This window comes from Chiloscyllium plagiosum, unplaced genomic scaffold (genome assembly GCF_037043375.1).
Source record: "Chiloscyllium plagiosum isolate Xiang-an unplaced genomic scaffold, Cpla_swu_hap1 HiC_scaffold_43, whole genome shotgun sequence".
Taxonomy (NCBI): domain Eukaryota; kingdom Metazoa; phylum Chordata; class Chondrichthyes; order Orectolobiformes; family Hemiscylliidae; genus Chiloscyllium; species Chiloscyllium plagiosum.
Genome location: NW_028270181.1, coordinates 4789495 through 4805866, shown reverse-complemented (window position 1 = coordinate 4805866; position 16372 = coordinate 4789495). Strand labels below are relative to the sequence as shown.

The window sequence follows — 16372 nt, the reverse complement described above, 5'->3', positions numbered from 1 at the left end:
AGGCATTGAGTGACTCATGACAAACTAAGCAGAATAGAGTGAAACAAAAAAAATGGGTGCTCTTGAGACCATCAAATAAAGTTAAACATTTTTGGATCTGGTGATCTGTTACAGCCAAGTCTCCAACGAAATATCAAACTCGTCTTTCTTCTCAGAAACAAAAAACTCTAAGATAAGTTAACCCAAGGTAACAAGGTGTTCTGGAAACTAAAGTAAGCACTCTCAGATGACGGTGCATGCTTGACACTTCAACACCAAGGGGCTGCAACATTCTAAAAGATGTTGATGCTTCAAGGGCAACTTTGAATTGAGACCTCACGCATCGTTTCAGTTCCTCGATCATTGCTGCTCATGGGGCTTGCTGTGCACAAATCAGCAGTTGTGCTGCAGAGCAGCAACTACACTGCAAGAATGATTCAGCAGCTGTGAAATATTTTCAGATGTCCTGAGGATGTGAAAGGTGACACTGAACCACAATGTTACTCTCAGATCATTACTGAAACTAAATATTGGGAGTTTATTATTAAAATGACTCCAAGTTCCTCTGTATGATTGACTATGTGTTAGAGTCTGGAATGCATACCAGGATTGAGAGGCATTGTACACAAAATGGTCATAAGATCATAAGAAATCAAAACATTGCAGACCACTCAGCCCATTGAGCCTACTTCACTAATTAGTAAGGCCAAGGCTGATTGCCTTAACTCCACTTTACTACCAGTGCCACTGAAAGCTTGACTCAATCACTGATCAAGAGTCTGACTAACTCAGCAGTGAATAAATTAAAATAAACTGAGAAAAGAAATTTCACTTCAACTCAATTTTAAACAGGACAGACTTATTTTTAAACTACATCCCCTAGTTGGACACAGGTTTGACAGGTTGGTTCTGTTTCCATTGAAGGTTAGAAGAATGAGAGACGATCATATTAAAACATACAAGACCCTGAGGGAACGTGTCAGGCTGGTGTTGAAAGGAGGTTTCTACTAGAGGGAGAGACTAGAACTATGGGACACAGTTCAAAAATAAGAGGTCTCCCATTTCTGATAGGAACGAGGAGGAGTGGTGAGTCTGTGGACCGCTTCCCCATTGAACAGCCCAGGCAGAGGTAGACCAATTCTTGATTAACAAAGGGAAATCAGGTCACCCATGACCTTCTTGAATTTCAGAGCAAGCTCGAGGGCCTGAGTGGACTACTCCTGGTCATACATCCATGGTTCTACAAAATATCCTTACAAACTCCACACTGTCAAACCCTCTCAATCACTCATGTTGCAATATCTCACCTTTCACCTTCTAAACTCCAATGTATGCATGCCCAATCTTTCCTCATAAGATGAAGCTTTCTTCCCAGGAATCAGGTGACTGAACATTCCCTGAAATGTTCCATGAGCATCTCATCAATGTTCTGCTAATAATGGCAACATCATTGCTGCTGCTACAAAAGATTCTCTGCAGTATAGAGATTCTTGTCAATTGCAGGCTGCCAATGTTATGCTAACATTGACCACTTGAAGGAATAGTGATCTGGTCAACCAAAAAGGAAACTTTGGGAGTGCTTTAAAAAAAGTTGCTGGCTTTGAGTCAGTAAAGTGAGAATTGCTGTAGCTTATAAACAATTGTTCTGTTGTTATTATGTCACATTAAGACACTTCTTACCTTCACCATCAGCTTTGTGAGCTGTTCCTCACCACTATACACTGTCCCAGAGACTTGCCCTTTCTCCCAATGTACCTCTCCTACAAAATACAAAATGCAGTTTGAGCAAGTGAACGCTTTGTTGGTCACTGCAGCTTTCTCACCCAAGATTAGATAACACTTAATTGCAGAACAAGCGACTCACTGCATGAGCCTGCTGAGGTGAAGCAGCATAAAGCTTGTCGCAATTCTGAGTGACTGCAGATCAATCCAGTGGCTTTGATAATGGAAAACGGTGAAATAGCACCTTTGTACTAAAGGACAATGTTTAATCAAACATAACACTAAATATTCAACATGAAGAATGAAGAATTTCCACCATGGACAAGCCTAAACACAAAATGGGGTAAATTTTGCTTCAATACATTCACAGGATTAGAGTGCCGTCGGAATTACCAGAAGACCAGTATTTACTGTCCCATCCCTCACTGCTCTTGAAAGTGGTGGTGAGCCATACTCTTGAATACAACTGAGTATCTCATTAGAGCAACTAAGAGGCAAATTCTGTACGGCTGGAGTCACATACAGACGAGACGAAGTAAGATCAGCAGATTTCCTCCCTAAAAGGACATTAGTCAATCAAATAGTTTATATTACAATCCAGTCACTTCAAGGCTGCAATTATTGAGACTAGCATTTTTTTAAATATCCCAGATATATTTAATTAATGAAATGCAAGCTCCTAAGTACCCCAGAAGTCAAGTCTGCATCATTACTCTAAGCCTCCTTGCCACTTATCCAGTTACTCCTTGTAACTGTAATGCTGCTGCCATCCCCAGGTGCTGAAGCCTGAAACACATATCCCCGCCATCCCAAATGAATATTACAATCTATTTTGTTTGTGATGAGGAGCTTCAGAGTGAGAAACAGGATGTAAGAAAGCAATGCAGAAATGAGGGAGGTACTGCACAAAAACAAAATGCATCTGTATAGTGCCTTTAACATAACGAAAACACTCAAAGTTGCTTTGTCGGAGAAGACTTCACTGGACAAGATTGAGAAGCAAGACACACAAAGGGATATTAGGTTTCGAAGGTCTTAAGGAGCAGAAAGAAATAGAGAGATTTGGAGGTTTGATTCCAGAACTTAGGAAGGAGGCAGCTGAAAATACACTGACAATAGTGAAGGATGAACCTTACAGGCACCAAGAGACTAGGACTGAAGTCCACTACATATATGTCAGCAGAAACCTCCAGCACAATTTTTATGTATACAAGATATAGAAGACAATTTAATTCACTGGTTGGGAAGAGTAAAAAAAATAAGAATGATGAAAAGCTTTCAAAATACAATATTATTAATTTACCCATTGTGCTGTAGTCTTTAAGCTTTAACAGCAGCTCAGACTCTGCCAAGCCCTGTGCAGGCAGGGACGTAATGTATGTCGTTCCATCCTTAAGTGTTAAGACGCTTGTAGAAAGGTCATCCAGTGCCTTGTTAAGTTGTTTCTGTACCTGTTGATGGGAGTGTGTCAGAAGAATGAAACCCATGCCAATATTCAAGTTATTGCATCAAGAGCACAATACACTTCACCAGATGTGCCGCTACTAACCTGGAGCCCTGCACCCATCTGATATTTAGCTTGAGCTGACCAGCTTATGAGAAATGAAGTTCTTAGGGTGGATTAGTTTATGATTTGCTTTTTTTTTAAAAAAAAATTTCTTTTAACCGAATCAATTGAGTTCAAACGACTGAGGTTATTTGTAAGTTTTTTCAAAACACAATATAATGCAGCTCCGGGTGTTTTTCGTTTCTTTTGAAATCACTCTGCAATGATGAAGCATTTGTGAATTTAAAAACATTAATCAGTACGAAGTATTTCCTGGCCTAATTCAGAATCCAGCCAGAGATCAGATCCTAACTCTGTGCCTAATACAGACTTGGACACACTCCAAGTGTGAAACTAGAGAGCTACAGCACAGAGTGAAGTCCAGAGGCACAGAAATGCGGATATGAAAACCAGCCAAAGCCACACTGCACTCTGCCCAACTTCAACAGACGCTTTAGAATCAGCTACATTGGTGAGGTGGATAATGATCTTTTGTTTCCCTTTTTTAAAAATACAATCATGATGCTGTCACAGCTATTGATCACAGGCAAATAAAAGTAAAATCCTTTGTATGATCCAATAGCAAAAGTTTTTTTAAAATGGATTTGTCCCTTAATTTACAGTACACAATCAAATCAGTACCCAGCATCAAAACACAGGACAAACACACAAACATTATTTTACATAGAGAACTGGAAGATGGATTTTTTTACCACAGGAAGTTTTTGTAGTACAGTACAGAACATTGCATCTAGCAAAGAAAGAAACATTTGCAGTGACTGAAGATGGAGGCCTGAGGGTAGAGGTTAGAATCGTGGAGCTAGTTTAGAAGTTCAAATTTGCCAACAAGTCTTCCATTGTGCTGGTAAGTGAAGTTATTCAAATCATTGCAAGCACACAAAGTGGAAAAGCCACACTGGTGACAATTGAAAGATAAGGGTTCAGGTAAAGGAAACTTCACTGCCTGTTGAGTAAATACTGTGTACTCTGCAAGTAGGCACTGAGCCTGCTTCTGGCTGTATAGAGATCAGTCTGGTTCAAGGTATCATGAATATTAATCCACGTCACAGGAGGAATTTTCCAGTGCATTTCTCCCCAAATCCTGAGGCTTTGTTAATTTGTATTCTCTCGTCCCCCAAGAGATCACACAGTGGTTGGGAGTCTCCATATAATGGCAAGGTTTGTGAAGAGGAGAAAGTGAGGACTGCAGGTGCTGGAGATCAGAGCTGAAAATGTGTTGCTGGAAAAGCGCAGCAGGTCAGGCAGCATCCCCTTCTTTGCTGAAGAAGGGCTCATGCCCGAAACGTCGATTCTCCTGCTCCTTGGATGCTGCCTGACCTGCTGCGCTTTTCCAGCAACACATTTTCAGCCAAGGTTTTTGAAGGTTTGTTGAAGGAACCCCATCCAGGAGAAAGATATAAATAGAAAGCAGGAGACAACAGCTTCGCTTCACTTGGAGGTCGCCACTGATGATGTTACCTAGCCAGGTAATGAAACGTCTGGATATCAAACCTACAGCTCAGTGAGCAAACCTACACCCTAAATCTCCATATAATGATGTACAAAGATACCACAGGGAAAGGTTGATTGGCCTCTGGGTCTTTTCCAATTCATCATTACTTGCATGTCTGTTGCTGTTATTCCACCTCTGCACCTCACACTCTTAAAGCATCCAATAAAAAAATACGCAATAAACCAGTTTGGAGAGTAGTTCTTCATTCACTCTTCCTAATCAGCTTTATATTTCCATGACCTAAATTAAGTTTAAGGAGCACAAGTTTACAAGTGACACAAACATTGGGAACACAGTAAGTGGTGAGTGGGATCGTAACAGCGTTCAAGAGGGCAATTTCGAAGGAATAAACTTTGAGAGGAACAACATGTAGAGGTAGTATAAACTAAATTATACTATTTTGAGAGAGGTAATAGAGAGACCTGGGGTTACACCTTCATAAATCCTTGTTGGAGGTAGGGCAAGCTGGTGAGGTAAATGAAGTATACAGGAAAGAGGACGTTGCAAAAAAAAGGACGTTGCAACAATGAGAAACCATCGCACACTACTAGCTATCCCTCAACTAGTGTGTCAAATTCTAGATGTTACACTTTAGGAGAAACGTCAAGGTCGTGAAGAGAATTGGAAACAATCCAACAGAGGAATTCAAAAGTACTTGGAGGTCTGACACAGTAAATAGGGAAAAACTATTTCCCATGACAAATGGATCAATAATCTGAGGTTACGCATTTAAAATAATTGCTAAAAAAGAACTGGAGGAGAAACGAAGAAATACTTCTTCACAGATCCTTTGAAAGAGTGGGAGGAATTGAAGACAAATTAACATTTGAAGGAGGAAACTCATTTGCAGGACTACAGGGAAAAAAAAAGAAACTAAATTGGATAGTTCTTTACAAGAGCCAACACAGGCAAAATATTCAGACAGCCTCCTCTGCGTGACACAATTAGTGATCAAATGCACAATATGCAGTATAATAACAACCTCTGACAAAGTTGACAATTAGAATCTGAAAACTAGGATGGGCAAAGTTTTTTTTTAATGTATTGGTTCATGGAATGTGGGCATCAAGATAGAGTCAGTACTTTAATTGTCACATCCCTAATTACCCATGTGGGAGTTAAGAGTCAACGGCATTGCTGCGTGGTCTGGAATTACAAAAGTGTAACTAGGGAGAGAATAGGGCCCCTCAAAGATCAACAAGTCGGTCTTTGTGTGGAGCCACAGAAAATGGGGGAGATACTAAATGAATATTATGCATCAGTATTTACTGTGGAAAAGGATATGGAAGATATAGACTGTCGGGAAATAGATGGTGACATCTTGCAAAATGTCCAGATTACAGAGGAGGAAGTGCTGGATGTCTTGAAACAGTTAAAGGTAGATACATTCCCAGGACCTGATCAGGTGTACCCGAGAACTTTCTGGGAAGCTAGAGAAGTGATTGCTGGGCCTCTTGCTGAGATATTTGTATCATCGATAGTCACAGGTGAGGTGCCGGAAGACTGGAGGTTGGCAAACGTGGTGCCACTGTTTAAGAAGGGCGGTAAAGACAAGCCAGGGAACTATAGACCGCTGAGCCTGACCTCAGTGGTGGGCAAGTTGTTGGAGGGAATCCTGAGGGACAGGATGTACATGTATTTGGAAAGGCAAGGACTGATTAGGGATAGTCAACATGGCTTTGTGCATGGGAAATCATGTCTTACAAACTTGATTGAGTTTTTTGAAGAAGTAACAAAGAAGATTGATGAGGGCAGAGCAGTAGATGTGAACTATATGGACTTCAGTAAGGCGTTCGACAAGGTTCCCCATGGGAGACTGATTAGCAAGGTTAGATCTCATGGAATACAGGGAGAACTAGCCATTTGGATACAGAACTGGCTCAAAGGTAGAAGACAGAGGATGGTGGTGGAGGTTTGTTTTTCAGACTGGAGGCCTATGACCAGTGGAGTGCCACAAGGATTGATGCTGGGCCCACTACTTTTTGTCATTTACATAAATGATTTGGATAGATAGATTTGGATAGAGGTGGGCTGAGAGGTCTCAGGTTCAGGTCTCATTCCATAGACTGGAGCAGACAAAATGAAGGCTAACTCTCCTTGTTCAGTGCTGAGAATGTTGCATTGTCAGAATCCATCCTTTCATATGAGACATGAACCCAAAAGCCTCTTCTGTCCTCTTAAGTGGGCACACAAATTTAAATTAAGGTTCTCCCCAGTGGCCGGGTTAATATTTATCCCTCAATAAACACCACTAAAACAAAAGTTAATGATCATTGCCTCGTTGTTGTTTGTGGGACTTCACTTAGAACAAATTTGTGACTTTGTTTTACTATTTTAAAAGTACTTAATTACTGTAAAATGCTCTGGTGTGGCCCAAGGTTGAAAACAGCAACAGCATGATACGAAAGCTAGTCTGTCTTTCTTTCTTATTAATCTCAGATCAAGACATCCTACAATGGTCTCCTATAGATCTAAATGAAACAGGGGAAATGGTCAGGGATCCAGCAAATGATGTTTTCAGCAGGGGGATAGGTATTGAAAGGGAAATTATAAAAGTCATCCTTCTGTGTTCAATTGTAAGAAACTCTCTCAAACTCTTATTAATTGCAGATAAATAGTAACTTGCTAAACAGGACAGAATACTTACTGCAGCAGCCAGAAATGGCAGTTTTCTTACAATTTTGAAAAAGAACTTTTTAAGTCTTGAGGGAATACCTGTGGAAAGATTTGTAAAATTTTCAAATGTCAGAAGTTAGAAAACAAAGACAAAACACAATTGTGAGTGGTTCAGAGATAGCGGAGACATTGTTTTAGGTGAACCTGCAGATCTTCTGTGGGATGATCTGCAGTGCGAAACCCAACAGTAATGCTTAATCAATCCATGCTCAAACACAAACAGATCAACCTGTACACTGACACTGCTCCCAAGGCAAGCCAAAGAAACAAGTCTTGTATATTGGTGTGTTCCTTCCATAAACTCCACATGACCAAAATGCATAAAGACTTTGTAATAAGCGCTCAATTGTCAATCAGTAACATACATGCCTCCAAGACTGAATGATGGGGGCTTCTGAAGAAGAATCATATTGAACTCGAAATGTTCACTCTTTTTCTCTCTCCTGCTGCATTTCCCCAGCATTTACTGTTTTTATTTCAGATTGCTACCACCAGCAATATTTTCCTTTTAACCTCAAACTTACTTTGCTGTTGGAATAGAAATCCATAGAGCCACACTCCCAGCAGAGTGGTCACAGCAGTGATGGCGATGATCTGCCAGGGCTCCAGGCCTTGGCAATGTGCATTAACGTACTTCTTTCCCTTTCCCAGATACAGCCATATTGTCTCTTTGTACACATCCAGTGTTTCCTGCAAGAAGAAAAAGAAACAACATTAGCAAATGCATTGTAAATTCATTTTTCACCCCGAGTCTGGCTTTGGTGGACAGGCCTCAATATGAAGAAGGTAGATATGTTTCTCAACTCCACCCACCCATGGTTGCTCTACATAGCTTGCTGTTTCACTGAACAAAAATTCCCTCCTCTCAGTCTTGAAAGCACCAGCTGACCCCCAGCTTCCCAGTCCCGAGTGGTAAAATATGAACTTTCTGATCTTGTCCCACACTGTCGAAGTTCTTCCGTCAAAGGAAGCAAGATCGTCTGTCTCTACTCTGTTGAATTGCTTTACAAGTACAGTGTCCTAAACCTGACTGTCTGAAAGCCAAAATTGCCCAAAAACCATGTTAAATTTCTTTAACAGCGTAAGTGAACTGTCTTGCAGGTAGTTCTCAGCGATAAATAATTTATGTCTTTAACCATTGCAACAGCAAATCAAAGGACAGCAAGCAGTCCAAGACAAAACTTGTGGTCAGCAAGACGATGCCTTCCTTTGATCTCACAAATTAACGTTGATGCAGCAAATTTCTGAGCTATGGAAGGAATCAGCTGTGGATTTAAAGCACTTTCATAATTCAGAGCATGAAGTTCCAGAAAACATTTCACAAGTATTAGCTCCAAAGACAAAACTGCTGAGAAATATTCTGAACACTTTGCATGTGACATACAATAAAACAAAACAATGCAGTCCTTGCTTAGAGAAAGCAAATCTAACTATTACAATCAAACAGCTAAAACCACCCCATCACAACATCCAGGAAAATCTGAAATCAGGCAAGACTCTCAGTCCTGAGGTGTGGCACATGTACTGTTTCTGAAAGAGTCAACGTTGAAACTGCATTAGCTCCAACCAATCTGTCTTTGGGCAAGGGCAGGAGTTCTACACTGCCCTTCATCGGGAGCAGATGTACTTTGTACAACTCCGGAGAGTTCTAGTAAACATGCCTGACCAGTAATTTATGTTGTACTTATAAGAGTCATGCAATAAACTATCCTGTTAGCTAATGTATACTGCTTAAAATTACCAACGTCTATCTCTGCCAATGCTAACTAGACAAACCCCTGACACAATACAGACAAAAGAAGGATTAGTAACAGTGAATACCTCAACCACCCCTGCCCAGTATCACAGTCTGGCAATGAGGGCAAAAACTATGTAAAGGTGTCAGATTATGTTAAGTAGAATGATGAGATATCCTCTCCCTTTTATGTATTTCCAAACAAGCTATCAAATAGTCATCCTTTGTCCACATTTTCAACCAAGCTTTCGTTATGAACCAACACAACTGTTCCAATGCTTCCCCACCAGCCTCACACACTGAATCTAAGCAAAACCCTGCCGCCTGCATCCCAGCTCCAATTAAGTCTTGTTCATCCATTATTTATGTAATGACTGACCCACGGTTGCTCTCAGTCTGACAATATCATCACTTAGTAAATAAATTTCATACTCGCTGTCAAATTGCTCCAAGGTCTCACATTTCCCTGTTTCTGTAATCACAATACACAACCTTCCAAGATATTAATCCTTCTCTATTTCTGGCTATTTGTGCATCCCTGATTTTAATCAGTACACCACTGAAGGCCATTTCTTAAAAATATTCATTCGTGGGATGTGAGGGATGTAAGCATTGTTGCAAAGTCAGCATTTATCGGTAAGTTTGAGGATGACAAAATTAGGTGAGAAGGCGAGTAGTGAGGATGATATAAAGTGTGTGTATGGGGATAAAGACAGGTTACGGGAGTGTGCAAAAGCTTAGCAGGTGGAACATACTGTGGGAAAACAGGAGGGTGCGCATTACGGCAGGAATAACAGAGAAACTGGATATTATTTAACTGCAGAAAGCAGCAGCAGAGAGATTTGGAGGGCCTCATGCAAGCATTCATTCAGCAGTTAACAGGGAAAGCAAATGGCTTTTATTTCAAAGGGAATGGAGTATAAAAAGGAGATCTTGCTAAAATTATTCAAAGCAGCCAGTCAGACCACATCTAAAATACTGTGAAAAGTTTTGGTCTTCTTAGCTAAGGAAAGATGTACTGGCATTGAAGGCAATCCAGAAACGTTTTACTAGATTAATCCCTAGCAGAAAGGGATTTTGTTAAGAGGAAGGGTTGAGTTAAGTTAGGCCTGTACCTTAGAAGATTAAGAGGTGACTTTATTGAAACATGCAAGATTTTCTCGAGGGCTTGTTAAGAGTAGATGTTAACAGATTATTTCCCCTTGTGAGTGTGTCTGGGACCAGAGGTCATAATTTCAGAGTAAGGGATCATCCGTTTCAGACAGAGATGAGGAGGCATTTATTCTCTCACAGGATAGTTAGTCTCTGGAATTCTTGACCGCTGAGGGCTGCCAAGGCTTGGTCAAGAAGTATATTCAAGGCAGATGGATAAATTTTTAATCAGTAAAGGGATCAAGGGTTATGGGGAAAGAACAGGAAAGTGAATTTGAGTTAACAGATTATCCATGAACTTATTAAATAAGAGCGCAGGCCTACATCTGTTTCCATGTCTTACAGTCTAAGATAACCATGGATTCTTAAGTAGGAGAAACTGAGGATTGCAGATGCTGGAGATCAAAGTCAACAAGTATGGTGCTGGAAAAGCACAGCAGGCCAGGCATCAGCTGAGGAGCAAAACTGATGTTTCGTGCATAAGCCCTTCATCAGGAATTCCTGACAAAGGGCTTACGCCTGAAACATTGATTGCCCTGCTCCTTGGATGCTGCCTGGCCTGCCGTGCTTTTCCAGTGCTACACTTTTCAACTTTGGACTCTAAGAACCCCAGTTTGCACAAACCAGAAGTCGTTTCCAAACCGTACAGCTTTAAGGTTCTCAGAGTCGTACTGCATGGAAGCAATCCTTTCAGTGCAACCAGTCCATGCTGACCATATTCCAACTAAAGTAGTCCTCCGTGCCTGCATTCGGCCCATATCCCTCCAAACCTTGTCAAATCATGAATTTATCCAAATATCTTTTAAATATAGTAACTATACCTGCATCCAGCACTTCCTCTGGAAGTCATTCCACACATGAACCACCCTGTGTGTTAAAAAACGTTGCCCCTTGTGTCCTTTTTAAAATCTTTCTCCTCTCACTTTAAAAATATGTCCCCTAGTTTTGAATTTCCCCACCCCAGGGAAAAGACCGTTGTCATTCACCTTATCTATGCCCCTCATGATTTGATAAATCTCAACAGGGTCATTTCACAATCTCCTATATACTCCAGTGAAAAACGCCCCAGCCTTTCTAGTATATTTTTATATCTCAAACCCTCCGTCCCTAGCAACATCTTTTCTGAGCCCTCTACAGTTTAATAACATCCTTCTTATAACAGGACAAACAGAACTGAACACAGTAACCCAGAAAAGGCCTCAACAACATCCTGTACAACCTCAACATAACATACCAAATCCTATACTCAAAGGTCCGAGTAATGAAGGAAAACGTGCTAAACACCTTCTTAATCAGCTGCAATACAAATTTCAAAAGGTTACGTCACTGAACCCCTAGGTCTCTCTGTTCTACAATACACCCGGGGCCCTATCACTAATTGTATAAGTCCTGTCCTTGTTTGTATTACCAAAATGAAATATATTACCAAAATGAAATACTTGACCTTTATCCAAATTAAATTCCATCTGCCACTTCTCAGCCCATTGACCCAATTGATCAAGATCTTTTTGTAATCTTAGATAACCTTCTTCACTGTCAACAATACTTCCAAATCTGGTGTCATCCTCTGACCATGCCTTCCACATTCTCATCCAAATCATTTATATAAATGACAAACAAAAGTGGACCCAACACTGCTGGTCACAGGCCTCCAGTCCGAAAAAATCCTCCACCACCACCACCCTCTGTCTCCTACCATAAAGCTAATTTCGAATGCAATTGGTAAGTTCACTCTGAATCCCATGTGATCTAACTTTACTAATTAGTCTACAATGCTTATCAAAGACTTTACTGAAGTCCAAGTAAACAATATCTACCACTCTGCCTCCATCAATCTTTTTGGTTACTTCATTAAAAAAATTTAATCAAGTTTGCCAAACACTATTTCCCTCGCAGAAAACCACGCCTCTCCAAACGCATGTAAATCCTATCTTTCAGAATCACCTCCAACAACTTACCCACTGATGTCAAACTCACAGGTCTACAGTTTCCAGGCTTCTCTTTACAGCCTTTCTTAAACAATGGCACAACATCAGCTACCCTCCAGGCCTCCAGTACTTCACCCATGTTTACAGATGATACAAATGCATTTCCTCCCTAACTTTCCACAATGGCCACGGATACACTTGATTAGGTCCTGGAGATTTATCTACCTTTATGTTTTCTAAGACCTCCAGCAGTTCCTCTTCTGCAATGTGAACGGAGTTGTCCAGCCTCCGTTTCTTTCTCAACAGTAAAAACTGACATGAAATATTCATTTAATATCTCTTCCATCTCCTGAGGTTCAATACAAAAGGGATCAAAGGTTACAGGGAGAAAGTAGGAGAAGGGGTTGAGAAACTTATCGGCCATGATTGAATGGCAGAGCAGACTCAATGGGCTGAATGGCCTAATTTCTGTTCCTATGTCTTGTGAACCTCATTCATCTTTAAGGGGTCCTGGTCTCTTGCTCTCAATGTATTTGTAGAATCTTTTTGGATAAACTTTAATCATATCTGCCAAGGCTATACCATAAACTCTCTTTGCTTTCCAGATTTCCTTCAGAATGCCCCTACACTTTTTATACATTTCAAGTTCTCAGAAAAAAAAATATAAAGAACAAAATGAGCATGCTGGACATTGAAGTGATAAGTCAGAGATGTGCGTGGCAAGATATCCAATTAAATGTGAAAACAAGGGCAAGAATGTACAAGTTAATTAAAAATATTCCCTAAATATCAACATTTGATCTGATGAAAAAAAATGTTCAAATACTTTCTTGCCATGAGACTGCAAGCAGCAAGAGATTGTGGCAACTTGGAGTTGGACATTGATCAAGACAGTGGAAAGTTCAAAAACATCTATAAAACAACACATGCAGTCACTGCAAACCAGTGACGCTTCTTCATTGTGCATTGCACACTATTTATAATGGCCAATATGGCCACATAACCTTTGTAGTCATTGTTCAACACCTAGCAACATACAAATATTACGTGCACACTGCACATTGATCCTGATGATTAGATCAGTGCAGCTCTACAATCTTTTTATTGCTAAATAAAAACCCAGTGAAGATGAGAATAACTGATATGAAAACTACACTGTCACTCCACTGACTTAATTTACAGTTGCTTTTGGTTTTTCACAAGTCAGATCACAATCTGCATTAGTTAAGGGAGTGACAGTAAAATACAGTAAAGACACAGTCATAACTCTCTCACATGCAAGATATCAAGTTCACCCTCAAAATATCAGTGTTTCTACTAGAAATGCTACTTAGGTACAACCTGTGACTCAGTGAGTACCCCTTTTGTCTCCACCCCAAAGACTGGTGCATATATTCTTTGCTGACACTTCCAGTGCCAATACCAAAGAGATGCTGCAATGTCAGAGGTGTTGCTTTTCACACAAGATGCTATACTGAGAGCGATGATTTGGAGGTGCCGGTGTTGGACTGGGGTGTACATGGTTAAAAATCAAAACACCAGGTTATAGTCCAGCAGGTTTATTTGGAAGCACCACCTGATGAAGGAGCAGTGCTACGAAAGCTAGTGCTTCCAAATAAACCTGTTGGACTTCTAACCTTATACTGAGGGTAGACAGGATCTCTCAGTCTGACACAAAAGATCCCATAATGCAGATTGAAGAAGATTACAGGAATTATCCCCAGTATTCCAGTCAATATTTATTCCCTAAATCAGCCTAAATCTAAACAGATTCTCTGATGGTTATCACACGGCTGTCTGAGGGAGCTTGCTTACTTCCAAGATGCCAATAATCGCTACATTTCAGTTGTACAGTTATTCAATGCTTTGGGGCCACTCTGAAATTGTGAATGGCAGCTGCTGTCACCTCTTAGAGATTTGGTCAGTGAACACAACTCCATTCTACTGTTTTGCATTCATCAGCCTTTATGTTGTAAAAGGGTCTGAAATCTACGACAAAAGAACTCTCACAATTATACAAAACTGTCAACATGCTCATTCAACATCATCATTTACCTTTCACAGCCCCAGATCCAAATATTCTGTTCGAACGGATTCAACTCCAGTTTGCATTTCTATAGGAGCTCCCTGAGTAGAGATATATGTATCCTCACAGAATGATCAATGGTAAAGGTACATGGGAAGGTAGCAGGAGTATACAGGGGGAAAACAATCACAATCTTGGCTCTATCTATTTGGTAATCTCACTATAAAGTTAATATCCTGCCTCATGTCAGATGACAGCATTTGCTATTTCGCAAAGAAAAAGCATGCTTCCTTGTAAGTGTGACACATACATTTAAAATCTCATTTTCAAAAGTGCAGCAAGCAGCAGTGAAGTGACAGAATTACAAATACAAACTCTATGTAGCATCAGTTCTGATTACTAACAAATGCATGTTACGGTATTTTGTAGGGGAGATCTTGTCCCATAAATCTGATAGAATTTTTTAAGGAAGTGACAAAGATGAATAATGATGGTAGGGCAATGGATGTTTGACTTTAGTAAAGGAGGAACAAATTAACTGCAGATACTGGCATCTGTACTGAAAACAAAAAAAAAATGCTGGAAATCACAGCAGATAAAGCAGCATCTGTTTAGAGAGAGAGAGAGAGAGAGAGCGCATGATAAGGCTTTGAGTTTAGATGGCTCTTCATCAGAGCTGATGTGACGCACGGAGATGGCAGTATTTACACAATATCAAAATGTAAGAATGTCAGAACAGGTGGGGTGAACTGCCAAACTGGAAAGAACAGATAGTCCCACTGGAGTGGGAGAAGGGGAGAAAGGACATGGTGACAGAGAATGCAACAAGGAAAGCCAAAAGAAAGGGAAGAAAAGAGAGTGAATTCACAATTTGATGGTGCTGAACTCAGTATTAAGTCCAGATGATTGCAAAGTCCTAGTCTGAAGAAGAGATGCTATTCATCCAGTTTGCACTGGAGTTGTCTGAAATGGCAGAGGATGTTTGAATGCGGAGACTGGAGGGATGAAAATTGTGGACAAGGGGGACCTGATCACGCGGTTGTGGTGACAGGAAGGGGCTAAGGCAGAAGCTCAGGTGATATGTCCAATTTCTTCCCTTTGTTTTAGCTTTACTTGTTGCATTGTCTGTCACATGTCCACTCTCCCCTCCCCCAGCTCCAGTGGGACCATCTGTTCTTTTCAGTGTTGCAGCTGAACACATCTGTTTTAACATTCTCACATTCCAATATGGACTTTACTAAAGCATTTGTCAAGGTCCCTCTCACTAGGCTGGTCCAGAAAATTAACTCGCATGGGATCTAGAGTGACTTGGTTAAGTTAGATACAAAATTGCTTGGTCAGAGGGTAATTGTCAGGGAATGTTTTTCTGACTGGACGTTTGTCACTAGTGGTGTTCCGGAAGAACCAGTGCTGGGATCTCTGTTGTTTGTAACATATATAAACGATTTGGATGTAAATGTAGGCAGTCTGATCAGTAAGCTTGCAGATAACATGAAAGATGGAGGAGTTGTGGGTAGTGAGGGAAGTTGTCAAAGGATACGCACAATAGAGATCAGTTGGAAAGTTGGGCAAAGAAATGGCAAATGGAGTTTAAGCTGGACAACTGTGAGGTGATGCATTTTGGGAAGTCAAGTGCACGGTAAATGGCAGGACCCTTAGGAGCATTGATATACCAAGTGATCTTGGAATGCACGTCAATAGCTCCCTTAAAAAGGTAACACAAGTGGATAAGGTGGTAAAGAAGGTATATGGTATACTTGCCTTCATCAGTCAGGACATTGAGTACAAAAGTTGGCAAGTCATGTTGCAGTTATGTAAAATTTTAGTTTGGCCACATTTGGAGTATTATGTGCGATTCTGGTCACCACACTTGTTTTAGATTTAGATTTATATATTTTTATATAAAAATATAGTGAAAACTGTTTCTTCACGTGCAAAACGCAGTGTCACCGTGCTCCAGTGCCATCTTGAAACACTGAATATAATCCGAGATTTTACTGCAATAGAGGTCATCTTTCCCTCTTCGTGTTGTTACCTTCCATGGCTCCTCTGTTCACTGCTTGACATCAACCAGAGTTTCTCTAACAGGTTCCGG

At 40.5% G+C, this 16372-nt stretch overlaps 1 protein-coding gene across 2 annotated transcripts in view; it reads right to left on the bottom strand.

Annotated features, from left to right (window-relative positions):
* Positions 1–16372, bottom strand: part of sgpl1 (sphingosine-1-phosphate lyase 1) — a 72368-nt gene that overhangs the window by 46548 nt on the left and 9448 nt on the right. For both annotated transcript variants that reach the window (XM_043679167.2, XM_043679168.2), the window contains exons 2-5: positions 7961–8126; positions 7408–7475; positions 3005–3152; positions 1660–1739 (exon numbers count right to left, since the gene is read on the bottom strand). In XM_043679167.2, the coding sequence (XP_043535102.1) occupies positions 1660–1739; positions 3005–3152; positions 7408–7475; positions 7961–8126 (462 nt within the window). The remainder of the gene's footprint in view (positions 1–1659; positions 1740–3004; positions 3153–7407; positions 7476–7960; positions 8127–16372) is intronic.